The sequence below is a fragment of the Tachyglossus aculeatus genome, chromosome X5 (genome assembly GCF_015852505.1).
Source record: "Tachyglossus aculeatus isolate mTacAcu1 chromosome X5, mTacAcu1.pri, whole genome shotgun sequence".
Classification (NCBI taxonomy): Eukaryota; Metazoa; Chordata; class Mammalia; order Monotremata; family Tachyglossidae; genus Tachyglossus; species Tachyglossus aculeatus.
Window position 1 is genome coordinate 9,186,707 of NC_052097.1, and position 12,821 is coordinate 9,199,527.

At 45.4% G+C, this 12,821-nt stretch overlaps 1 protein-coding gene across 2 annotated transcripts in view; it reads left to right on the forward strand.

Moving 5' to 3' along the window:
- The window catches only part of SEC24D (SEC24 homolog D, COPII coat complex component), a 102,753-nt gene that overhangs the window by 25,836 nt on the left and 64,096 nt on the right, over positions 1-12,821 (forward strand). For both annotated transcript variants that reach the window (XM_038769146.1, XM_038769147.1), the window contains 3 exons: positions 2,917-3,044; positions 7,102-7,213; positions 10,465-10,592. In XM_038769146.1, coding sequence (XP_038625074.1) covers positions 2,917-3,044; positions 7,102-7,213; positions 10,465-10,592 — 368 coding nt within the window. The remainder of the gene's footprint in view (positions 1-2,916; positions 3,045-7,101; positions 7,214-10,464; positions 10,593-12,821) is intronic.

Sequence of the window (12,821 nt, forward strand, 5' to 3'; positions counted from 1 at the left end):
GCACATTCATATAAATAAATAATTTATAGTATATAATTTAAAGATATGTACCTAAGTGTTGTGGGGTTGGGGAGAATATCCAGTGCGTCACACTATTTAGCTTTTCTGTTGCCCTGTGTCACTCTCATGATAATTGATCTCAGCGGGGAAAGAAGGAATCACAGATACCGAAGGACCTTCATGTGGCTCAGTCAATTAGATAGGAAGGCAGTTGCTTCGCATTTATTTCTCGCCATTTCTTTCCTGTTCAATCTTGACATGGTTTTTAGCCTGCTCTTAAAACGCAATCACTCTTGCAGTGGGTCTGTTAATATCAACGTAAATATTTAAAGTTATTCTTTTTCAGAAACCTTAGTGAGTCGATTCATTCTAAACAAAATCCGGGGACAAATCATCCCATTTAGGAGAAGTTTTAACCATGTGATGACTCTCTTTCTTGAAACACTCGCTTCCTGGACACTGCTTCTCTCAGGCCCCACTTGCATTCAGAGCCAAGCCAGTGGGAGATAAGGGGTTACTGCTCGAGTTCTCCAGATTTTCGTGACAGAAAAACGAAGGATGGTATGAGACTACTGTCTCTCCCTAAATCTCCAACTCCTGCTCCTGTTTCATTCACCTCGTGACCTCCCACCCTGGTCGTCTTCCTGTCTTTCTCTTTGCCAGCACCACCTGCAAAGTCTAGCTTCTGGGTGGTCTCAACACTGAACTCCCTGAGGACCAGGGGTCTGATCAAGGACAGAGAGGGGTCCCCAGCACCATCCCACACCCCCCTGGAGCTAGAGGAATTGGATCCAGGGCAGGAGTCAAGGCCAACAAAACCAGGTCACTGAACCAGTAGCACCCAGTTGGCCATCTGCATTCATCTGAAATAGAGATGATTTGTGTCCACTTTTTTAAAAAAAGGCTCATTAGTCTTTTATTAGTTAAGATTTCACAGCCAGATCCAGTTTGACTATCGCAGAATTTATCTTCAGATGCCAATCATGCCTTGAGGGTTTTTTTTGAAAATATTCCCGCCAGGTGCTCTATACACAATGGATAATCAGTCAGTGTTCTTGCCTGACTTCTTGATTTTATTGTTTCTTGTCCATAGAGCTGCCTTGCCTCCTGTTGGTGACTGCTCTATTTCCTAGCATAATATCAACATCGTAAGAATAATAGAAGCAGCAATTATGCTGCTTGTGACCAGGCTAGGCGCTGGAGTAGATGCTAAATAAACAGATTGTATAAACAGGGAGGGAAATCAGATTTCCTATCCCCATTTTGCAGATGATGATTATGAGATTCGGAGAGTTTAAATGACTTGCCTAAGGTCACACAGCAGGCAAGTGGCGAGCAGGAATTAGAAGCCAAATCTCCCGATTAGTGGTCCTGTGCTCCTTCTACTAGGCCACATGCTACTTTAGCTTGGCTTTAAGAGAGGGACCCAGCCCATCATCTTCAGGATTTAACTGACCTACTGCTGTCTGCAAAACACTGTCCTAGGTACTGGGGAATAAATAGTACTTAGTTTGAAAGATCATCTCAGGACCACAGTGACACCAGCGAGTCACTCGACCAGTGGTATTTATCAAACACTTACGGTGTGCAGAGCTCTGTACTATGAGGTGCAGCATAGTATAGTGGATGGGACACAGTCCTGGGAGTCAGAATGTCATGGGTTCTAATCCCAGCTCGGCCACTTGTCTGCTGTGTGACCTTGGACAAACCACTTCACTTCTTTGTGCCTCAGTTCCCTCATCTGTAAAATGAGGGCTGAGATGACGAGCCCTAGGTGGGACAGGGACTGTGTCCCACCCGATTTGCTTGTATCCACCCCAGTGCATAGTACAGTGCCTCACGCTTCGTAAGCGCCTAACAAATACCATGATTACGATTATTATTATTATTACTCTGCACTTGGGAGAGTACAATACAGAAAACTTGGCAGACATGATCCTGTACTTCCCAAGCGCTTAGTGCAGTGCTCTGCACACAGTAAGCACTCAACAAATACGATTGAATGAATGTATGAATGCCTTCAAGGAGCTTCCAATAGTTTGTTTAACCACACTCTGCCCCTGCCCTCGTCACCCCACCCAGCAATGATGATGACCCTGACTCTGAACTAGTTGCCTCCTTGCATGAGGTTGAAGTCCCCTGCTTTGAGGACTGTGACAGTTGTTCGCATTATGGCTTCTGGGGCAGGAAGGAGAGTCGCCCACTTTGTGTCTCCTGCATGGTGATCCGCTCCTGATAATAATAAAATAATAATAATAATAATAATAATAGCATTTATTAAGCACTTACTATGTGCAAAGCACTGTTCTAAGCGCTGGGAAAGTTACAAGGTGATCAGGTTGTCCCAAGGGGCGGGCCTCACAGTTTTAATCCCCATTTTACAGGTGAGGGATCACCCGGCAGAGAGGAAAGGCTGACCGACTCCATCCCCCTTGGACTGTGAGCCCCATGAGGCACAGTGCTTAGCCCACAGTAAGCACTTAACTAACACCACAATTATTATTTCTTATGGTTATAATTGTTAAGCAGCAGGCAGAACAGACTTCCCTGAGCCCGCAGAGACAGGAAGTCCACTCGACTCATCACCTCCACTCGGGGAAGCAGGAACGAAGGGGTAGAAACCGGATCGATGGTGGTCTCGGGGCCCCCACCTCTGGGTCATTTTCAATGAGTTGTTTTTCTTTTAGGTTCATATTTCACCGCACTTCTAACAGGCAGCTGGATATTATAAAAAAAAATGCCAAATGGGAGGGAAGGGAAAAGTACAAGGAATATCACGTATTCATATGCATCAGTGTTTGGGAAATAATTCACAGAGCATAGTAAGATCACTGCCAGCCACTTAAATGAACAGTCAAACAGGGTTTTACTTAGAGCTTGTGTGTAATTCTGGTTTTTTTTTTTTTCTTTCCATAGCCAATTATGGTCCCCAGATGCCTGGAGCTCAGCTGTCTTACCCGGGGGCCTACCCAGGGGGTCCCGCCCAACTGGCTGGCCCTCCTCAGCCCCAGAAGAGGCTGGATCCTGATTCCATCCCAAGCCCCGTGAGTAAACCTGTCATTTCAACAAGTTCTCCTGGTGGACGGGCAGGCTTAGATTTTAAAACTACCTAAAGTCAAGTGACGCTGTGGCTTCTTTTGTCTTGTGGGGTTGGGGGGTGAGGGAGAGGAGGGAAGTGTGTGTGTGTGTATTTGTGAGAGAGAGAGAGATAAAGTCAAGTGACATTGTAGCTCCTTTTGCCCTGTGGGGGAGAGGAGGGGAGAGAGAGTGTGTGTGTGTGTGTGTGTGTGTGTATGTGTTCGTGTGAGAGAGAGAAGGCAAGTGATATGACTCCTTTTGTTGTGTGTGTGTACGTGTGAGAGACAGAGAGAGAGGAAAAAAAAGCAGCATGGCTTAGTGAATAAAAGCATGGGCTTGGGAGTTAGAAGGAACTGGGTTCTAAACCCGACCCCACCACTTGTCTGCTGTGTGAACTTGGGCAAGTCACTTCATTTCTCTGCGCCTCAGTTATCTCATCTGTAAAATGGGGAATAAGACTGTGAGCCCTGTGTGGGACAGGGACCGTGTCCAACCCAATTACATTGTGTCTACCCCAGTACTTAGTGTAGTGGCTGGAACATAGGAAGCACTTAACAAATACCACAATTATTATTATTACTGCTATTACCATGAGAGAGAGTGAGAGAGAGAGAGATTGCCAAGTGCAGGGAAATGCTGTCAGGTGTAGATAAACCAGGGTCAGCAGCTGAATTTTCACTGTGGCTGAATCAGATTTGAGGCTTAATACAATTAAGGGGAAAGTGGCCTTATTTTCTGGACTTGGAGTGGGACACAAAGGAGGTGTGACTCCCCTCTCTCCCAGACCTGTGACTCTGATATCTTTTGGGAGGGGAAGAGGACCAAATTTTGGGACTCCCCAGACCAATGCTAGGTGCCGGGTCGCTTTGTATTTGGGGGAATTTATAAAGTCTAAAAATACAGAAAAGTTCCATGGGAGCCTGGTCATTCAGGAAAATCCCACCCAACCCAAATGTGCAGACCTCATTTTGCGAAATGACACCCAGTATATCAAGGTGTAACATTTCTTTGCAAGTCGATTGGAAAGTGACCCTTTTGGTACCGCTGCCGTGGTTATGGGAGAAATTTCTTGGAAGCTAAAGAATGTAAGTTTACCCTCTGTGATGTACTGAAGTAAAGCACCAGCTTAGCTTATCCAAAAGAAAAATTTTCTCCCCTGCTTCAAAGTATTATTTGAAGGAACACCTCCTCCAAGAGGCCTTCCATGACTAAGCCATCTTTTCCTTTTCTTCCACTCTGTTCTGCATCACCATGACTTGCTCCCTTTATTCATCCCCCCTCTGAGCTCCACAGCACTTATGTATATATCTGAACTTTTATTTCTAAAAATATCTGTCTCTTCCTCTAGACTAGTGGGCGCAGGAAATGTGTATATTATATTGTTATATTGTACTCTTTCAGTGCTTAGTACAGTGCTCTGCACACAATCAGCGCTCAGTAAATACGATTGCCTGACAAGGGCATGTGTTTAAAGGCAGAGTTTTGCCTAGATAGCTCGTCTATACGTACATACCATCAATCAGTGGTATTTATTGAGCACTTACTGTATGCAGAGAACTGGACAAAGCACTTGGGAGAGTACGATACAGCTCACCAACACACTTAGCTTCTCTGTCCTTGCTTTTCAGCAAACTGAATAAGTTCCTGAGGGGATCAACTTAGAAAATAAGTTGAGAGATCAAAATGAAACTTGAGGTCAAACAATATGAAAAAATCACTGGTTAGTTCCCACACCACCAACCCCTCGTGAGAGTACAGTACAGCACACCAGCACACTTAGCTTCTCTGCTGTTGCTTTTCAGTAAACTGAGGAAGTTGCCGAGGGACTATAGTGAGACACCTTTAGAAAATAGGTTGAGAGATCAAAGTGAAGCTTGAGGTCCAACATTTAGAAAAAAATCACTGGTTCGTTCCCATACCACCAACCCCTCAAATACATTGTCCTCTTCTTCACAAATCCATCAGACCTCCTTCGTCTCCTTCAAAGTCCTCCCCAAATCCCACCTTAACTGACTTAACTCTCTGGGCCTCAAAAGCAGCATGGAAATAACACAGGGCTGGGAGCCGGGAGACCTAGGTTCTCCTCCCAGCTCCTCCAGTTGTCTGCTATGTGACCCTGAGCAAGTCACATAACATTGTCTGTGTTTCTGTTTCCTTGTCTGTAAAATAGAGATCAAATACTTGTTTTTCCCCAGCTGTAGACCGTGTCTAGTTGTCTTGTGTTGTATCTTTTCCAGTGCATAGCACATAGAAAATGCTTAACAAATACAATTACTATTCTCGTGTTGAAAAATGGGATAAAATACCTGCTCTGCCTTCCACTTCGATTAATACAGAGACCAGGCTCAATCTGATTAAATGGTATCTAATCGCCTGATCTTGGCATATAGTAAGCACTTAATGAACACCCCCCTCCTCAAAAATCTCCAGTGGTTGCCTATCCACCTCTGTGTCAATCAAAAATTCTTCACCATTGGCTTTAAAGCAGTCCATCACCTTGCCCTTTCCTACGTCACCTAGCTCCTCTTCTTCTACAACCCAGACCCACACACTTGGCTCCTGTAGCACTAACCTTTTCACTGGGTCTCCATCTTTCCTGTCTCGCTGCTGAGCCTGGCCCCAGTCCTGCCTCTGGCCTGGAACGCCCTACCTCCTCAAATCCGACAATTCCTCTGCCCCCATTCAAAGCCTTATTAAAGGCCTATCTCCTCCAAGAGGCCTTCCCAGACTAAGCCCCTCTTTTCCTCATCTCCCATTCCCTTCTGTGTCACCCTGAGACTAAGCCCCTCTTTTCCTCATCTCCCACTCCCTTCTGTGTCACCCTGATTTCCTCCCTTTGCTCTCCCCCCACAGCACATATGTATATCTGTAATTTTATTTATTTGTACTGATCTCTCTCTCTCTCCCCACCCTCCCCCCCACACCCAAGACTGTGAGCTCGTTATGGGCAGGGAATGCCACTGTTTATTGTTGTATAGTAATAATAATAATAATAATAATGGCATTTATTAAGCGCTTGCTATGTGCCAAGCACTGTTCTAAGCACTGGAGCGGTTACAAGGTGATCAGGTTGTCCCACAGGGGGCTCACAGTATTAATCCCCATTTTACCGTTGAGGTAACTGAGGCACAGAGAAGTTAGGTGACTTGCCCAAAGTCTCACAGCTGACAATTGGCAGACCCGGGATTTGAACCCATGACCTCGGACCCCAAAACCCGGGCTCTTTCCACTGAGCCACGCTGTACTTTCCTAAGTACTTAGTACAGTACTCTGCACACAGTAAGCACTTAATAAATGCAATTGAAGGAATAAATGGATGAAATACCTTATTAACAGTAATGATAGATCAGTGTTGACGGTAATTAGAACTATGAAGTGTTGATTTCAGCATTTCCCCATTCTGCAGAATAGATGCTATTTCCATGAATTCGTTATATTTGGTTTAGTACAGTGTGCTATGCACACAGTAAGTGCTCAGTAAATGCCATTGATTGTATTATTATTTGTATTATGCTATTTGTAAAATGCTTACTATGCATCAATCCCTATTCTAACTGCTGTTCTAATCAGGTTGGACACAGCCCCTATGTTACAGTCTAAGTAGGAGGAAGATGATAGGGACTAAATCCTATTTGCAGTTGGTGAAACTGAGGCACAGTTTAGTGTGATTTGCCCGAGGTCACACAAGTAGCAGTTGACAGAGCTAGAATTAGAACCCAGGTCCTCTGACTTCCAGGCTCTTCCCACTAGACCATAGTGCTTCTCTTGATATTTTATTCTGAGATCTCCATTTGAACAAGTTCACACAGTTTACATGTATTGACCGCAAGACCCTTTTTAGAAAAGGTTCCCTGTTTCTGATATTGTCAAAATGGTCAAATAACTAGGTTTCTGAAAAGCCCCCAAATGCTGGCACCATTAGGGGGAAACTGAGTCACCTGTTAAACCAGTTCTAGTCATTGCCCCTTAACGTTTTGTCTTCTTATTTTGCTATTTCTTGAGTTTTTTATTTCTATTTTTCAGATTCAGGTGATTGAAAATGATAAAGCCATCAGAGCGGGGCAAGTTTATTTTACCAACACCAAGGGCCAGATCCCACCTCTCGTCACCACAGACTGTGTGATCCAAGATCAAGGTATCCATTTAGGTCACTTTTTCCTTCATCTTCGATAGTTTCAGCGGGGATGCGGGACAGGAAGCCAAGCTATAGACTGTAAGAATACTTCCTGTGCCTTACCACCTGTTTGCCGACCAGGGTAGAGAGAATTGAGCTGAGGTGATGGAGGGTGTCAGAAGTCCTGGGTCTGGAGCTAGAATTCCCAGCTCTAGAAGCCCCTCAACCACGCTGGATCCCACTTCCTTGCCTAAAAAACACCCTCCCCTTTGGACCCCACAGGGGCGGTGGTTTTGCGATTCACAGTTAGTCCTCAGGCTACAGCAGATGTGACCCTTTTGGGCTCGGGGAAGTCATTAATGGATAAAAATAGATGAGATATAAAGAGCAAGAAGGAAAGTCAAGTTGTGACAGCCTTTGTTTTGAAGGCGGTCTGTGCCCCCCACTTCCATGCTGTGCCAGGAAAATCATATAAATCAAAACGTGGGAGGGTGAGAAGGAATGATTTCGGTGAAAGAACTTTGAGTTCTTGGAGAGAAGAGGCTTTGTAAATCTAAAATGTCGAGCCCAAGAGAGTGATGGAGAGCACTTTTTCCAGTCCCCTTCCCACCATCGGCACCTAAAGCGGAGATGTGCCTGCCTTGGCCAGTGGAAAGCTACTTTGGAGGAAGGAGCCGCGTTTCATAGCGGCCCTAAGCCGCCTGCCTTCCCTCAGAGCCCACAGCCCTGGAGTCACTGCCAGGTGGCTCAGGTAGCCTAGAAGGCGGCGGGCCTCTCCAGGGTTTCGGAAAAGAGACGGGATCCCGTGGAGCGGTCCAGCCGGCTTAAAGGCCTCTAACTCGATATTGGGAGAGCTTTGCAGGGGTTCACAGTTCCCCCCTCAGAAATGGGGCAGGCAGGCTTACGAGGCACTTTGGGTCTCTGGCCTTCCAGTCAGGTCAGGCTGGTTTATTCATTCAGTTGTATTTATTGAGCGCTTAACTGTGTGCTGAGTACTGTACTAAGCCCTTGGAAAGACAATTCCTGCCCACAACGGGCTCACGGTCTAGAAGGGCTCACAGTCTAGTGGATAGAGCGTGGGCCTGGGATCTAATTCTGCTTTGCCACTTGTCTGTTCTGTGACCTTGGGCAAGTCCCTTTATGTCTCTGTGCCTCAGTTCCCTCATCTGTAAAATGGGGTTAAGACTGTGAACCCCATATGGAATATAGACTATGTCCCATGCGATTATCTTGAATATACCCCAGTGCTTAGTACAATGCCCGGCACATAGAAAGTGCTTAACAAATACCTTAAAAAAGGAGGTGTGGTGATTGCGAAGAATGCAGACATTGTAAAAATACAGTAGAACCCTTAGTAGAGATATAAATTAAAGCTATCTTTATCAAGGTTAAGTGATGATGGATTTGGGGAAGCAGTGTAGCTTAGTGGAAAGAGACCGGCCCGGGAGTTAGAGGACTTGGGTTCATTCATTCATTCAGTCAGTTGTATTTGTTGAGCACTTACTTTGTGCAGAGCATTGTACTAAGTGCTTGGAAAATGCAATTCAGCAATAAAGAGAGACAATCCCTGCCCGCACCAGGCTTACAGTCTCTAATCTCAGCTCTGTGACTTGCCTGCTGTATGACCCTGGGCCCGTCACTTCACTTTCCTCAGCCTCAGCTTCCTTATCTCTGAAATGGGGATTCAATACCCTTTCTCCTTAGACTGTGGAACAAGGGACTATATCCAACCTGATTCTTTTGTATCTACCCCAGGGCTTAATACACTACTATTTTTTCTTTCAAATGGTATTTAAGTGCTTACTATGTGTCAGGCACTGTACTAAGCACGGGGTTAGGTTCAACCTAGTCAAGTTGGACGCAGTCCCTTCCCAGAAAGGGCTCACGGTCTTAATCCCCATTTTGCAGATGAGGTAACTGAGGCATTGAAAATTTAAGTGACTTGCCCAAAGTCACATAGCAGACAAGTGGTGGAGCTGGGATTTGAATCCAGGTCCTTCTGACTTCCAGTCCTGTGCTGTATTCACTAGGCCACACTGCTTCTTACATAGTGAGAAGCATTATATACTTGGCACATAGTGAATGCTTTACAAATACTATTATCGGTATTATCTCATCATTATTATTATTGACTGTCATTTTTGTTCTCATGGGCACGGGGGCAGGGCAGGTGGGGCCTAGTTTTCGGGGTGTGAAATTCATAGCTCTTGGCATCCATGTGTTGCCATTGGCCAAATTATGACACGAGATGAGGGGCATGCTTTTCCTAAGTTTGTACTTTAGGGGATAGAAACCATGTCTTCTCTTTCTATTTTATGCTCCCAAGAGTTGTGGACAGTGTTTTGCTCATCTTAGGTACTCAATAACTCCTACTGATGATGATGAGAGATAGAAGTTCTAAGGCCCTAATCAGTTGAAGTAAACGATGCATTCATCTATAGTGGAATCCCAGGTATTATTCAGAATTTGTATTTCTGTGTCTGTCTCCTGCTGTAATGTTATTTAAAAGAGGTAGAGACAGGAAGGCACAAGGCTCACAGAGCACAGGGCGGGGAGCGAGGAGACCCGGTTTCTCATCCCAGCTCTGCCACTGACCTATTGCGTGACTTTAGGCAAGACACTAAACTTCTCTGGAAAATGGAGATGAGATAGACTGTGCCTTTATGTGGTACAGGGGCCTTGTTTATAATAATAATAATGATGGCATTTATTAAGTGCTTACTATGTGCAAAGCACTGTTCTAAGCACTGGGGAGGTTACAAAGTGAGCCGGTTGTACCACGGGGGGCTCACAGTCTTAATCCCCATTTTACAGGTGAGGGAACTGAGGCCCAGAGAAGTGAAGTGACTTGCCCAAAGTCACACAGCTGACATTTGGCGGAGCCGGGATCTGAACCCATGACCTCTGACTCCAAAGCCCGCACTCTTTCCACTGAGCTACACTGCTTCTCAAGAACAGCTTGTTTGAACGGCTTGCTTGTTTGAGCTGGTAACCTATCAGACAAGCTGCAGTACTGTGCGCTAAACATTTGGGAAAGGACAGTTACCCCAGCACTTAGGACGTAGTAGGGCTTAGCAAATGGTGTAATTAAATGAAGAATGTGGGGCTAGATGGCCCAGATATTTTTACGACATGTGAGGTGTTCTCTGTTTCTCATACGGACAGCGCAGTTTTGTGAAATGGAGGTATAGAGGTGGTCCCTTCATTAACCGGAATGTTTTAGAGGGGAGCACGTGGGGTCCATTTTCAGCGAATCTCTTTGACTGTTTCAGGCAACGCCAGTCCTCGGTACATACGATGCACCACGTACTGCTTCCCGGCTTCCTCAGACATGGCTAAGCAAGCTCAGGTTCCCCTAGCCGCGGTCATCAAGCCCTTTGCTACCATTCCGGCAAATGAGGTAGGGGACATGAGTCGTGTGGTTCTTTCGTCGAGCTTTCTGTCGTCGGTTCTCTCTTCAGCCTAACACTCCTGTCCCCCCAGTCTCCCTCCCCGTCCTCTCTCCTCCCTTCCCCCTTGTCCTTTTTCACACCCGAGAGGACCAGGAGCTCAAGGCACCTCGTGGCTCTGTGCTAACACCATCTGGGATGGAGAGGTACCTGGGGCCTGTAACCCCAGCTCTCAGGGGTAGCGTGGTTCTCTAGTCCCTGCTGTCCATGACTGGAGAATAGCAGATAAATACAAGAGGATACGTTCTTAGAGGACTCAGACGAGAAGAGAAAGAACACAGGCCTGGGAGATCGGAGACCTGGGTTCTAATCCCAGCTCTGCCTCTCTAGGCCTCAGTTTCCTCATCTGTAAAATTGGGATCCAGTACCTGTTCTCCCTCCTCCTTAGACTGACAGCCCCTTGGGAGACAGGGGCAGTGAACCATGTACTGTGATATTTTCACTTCTGCCTCTTCAAGGGGTCGAAACAGAGAGAATCAAAAAGCAAATACAAAATGCAGATTTGTGATAAGCAGTGCAAAACCAAAACGACCGATGCGCTCCTTCATATTTGATTGATAATTATTTGAAACTGGTAACTACCTCACATCTTAGTACAGTGTTCGACAAATACCACAGTTATTAAAAGAGAATCTGAATTGGGAGAGAAAAGGCTTACCAGTTAAGAGTAGTTGTGATGTACGTATTTATTACTCTATTTATTTATTTATTTATTTTACTTGTACATGTCTATTCTATTTTGTTTTGTTAGTATGTTTGGTTTTGTTCTCTCTCCCCCTTTTAGACTGTGAGCCCACTGTTGGATAGGGACTGTCTCTATATGTTGCCAATTTGTACTTCCCAAGCGCTTAGTACAGTGCTCTGCACATAGGAAGCGCTCAATAAATACGATTGATGATGATGATGATGTGGGGAATTTTTAAATTTGTTTCACTTGGCTGAACATACTTTCACTGGGCCAAAGCCACAGGTACTTTAGAAGAATTTGGGCTGGGCTGGGATTCATTAGATTGTAAACTCCTCAAGGGCTAGGAGTGTGTGTTTTGTGTGTCTTGTAGTAGTAATAGTATTTATTAAGCACTTACTGTCGGTAGTAAGAAATCCAAAATACTTTACTTATTGAGGGCAAGAACAAAGAGAAGCAGTGTGGCCTAGGAGAAGCAACACAGGCTGGGAGTCAGAGGACCTGGTTTCTACTCCTACCTCCACGACTGATCTGCTGTGTGACCTTGGGCAAGTCACTTCACTTCTCTGTGCCTGTTACCTCATCTGTAAAATGGTGATTAAGACTGTGAACCCCACTTGGGATGCGGACTGTGTCCAACCTGATTATATTGTATCTACCCCAGTGCTTAGTGCAGTATCTAGCGTATAGAAAGCACTTAACAGATACAATTAAAAGTGGATGCGGAGAAAGTACTATTGTACTAAGCCCTTGGGAGAGTACAGTATAACAGAGTTAGTAGATAAATTCTCTGTCCACAAGGAGCATGAAGCGTAGAGGAGGAGTTTACAGTGTAGAAGGGGTTCTTAGTGGCAGGGGAAAGCCCTTATTATCAAGGCCATGTAGAAAACCTTCCCTCCTCTGGTGAAGAAGAACACGTGACTCTTCTGGCCAAGGAGATCAGGTAATTAGGCATGTGGACCTCAGAAGCACCGGCTATATCGAGAGTTAATTGAGGTCCTAGGACTCAGCAATGACCTGAGGCAGGTTCTTTCCCAGTGAAAAGAATTGGCTAGACAAGTGAGGACCTGATCATTTGAAAGAGTTTTTTTGCCTAATGGTATTTGTTAAGCACTTACTATGTGCCAGGCAGTGTACTAAGTGCTGGGTAGACACAAGCTAATCAGGATGGACGCAGTCCCTGTCCCACACAGTACTCACAGTCTTAATCCCCATTTTACAGATGAGGTAAGCAAGGCCCAGAGGAAGTGGAGTGAGTTAGCCAGAGGTCACACAGCAGACAAGTGGTGGAGCCAGGATTAGAACCCAGGTCTTTCAGATTCCCAGACCCATGCTCTTTCCACTAGGCAGCACTGCTCCATGAAATCCCTGCCCTTTCCTTGATGCAAGGCAAATCAAACTCTTTTTCTGCTGGGATGAAAAGCTCCTGTATTTATTTTCCCACCCATGTTAGCTTATTTATCTGCAAACATGACTTGTACCACATTTTTTTTTT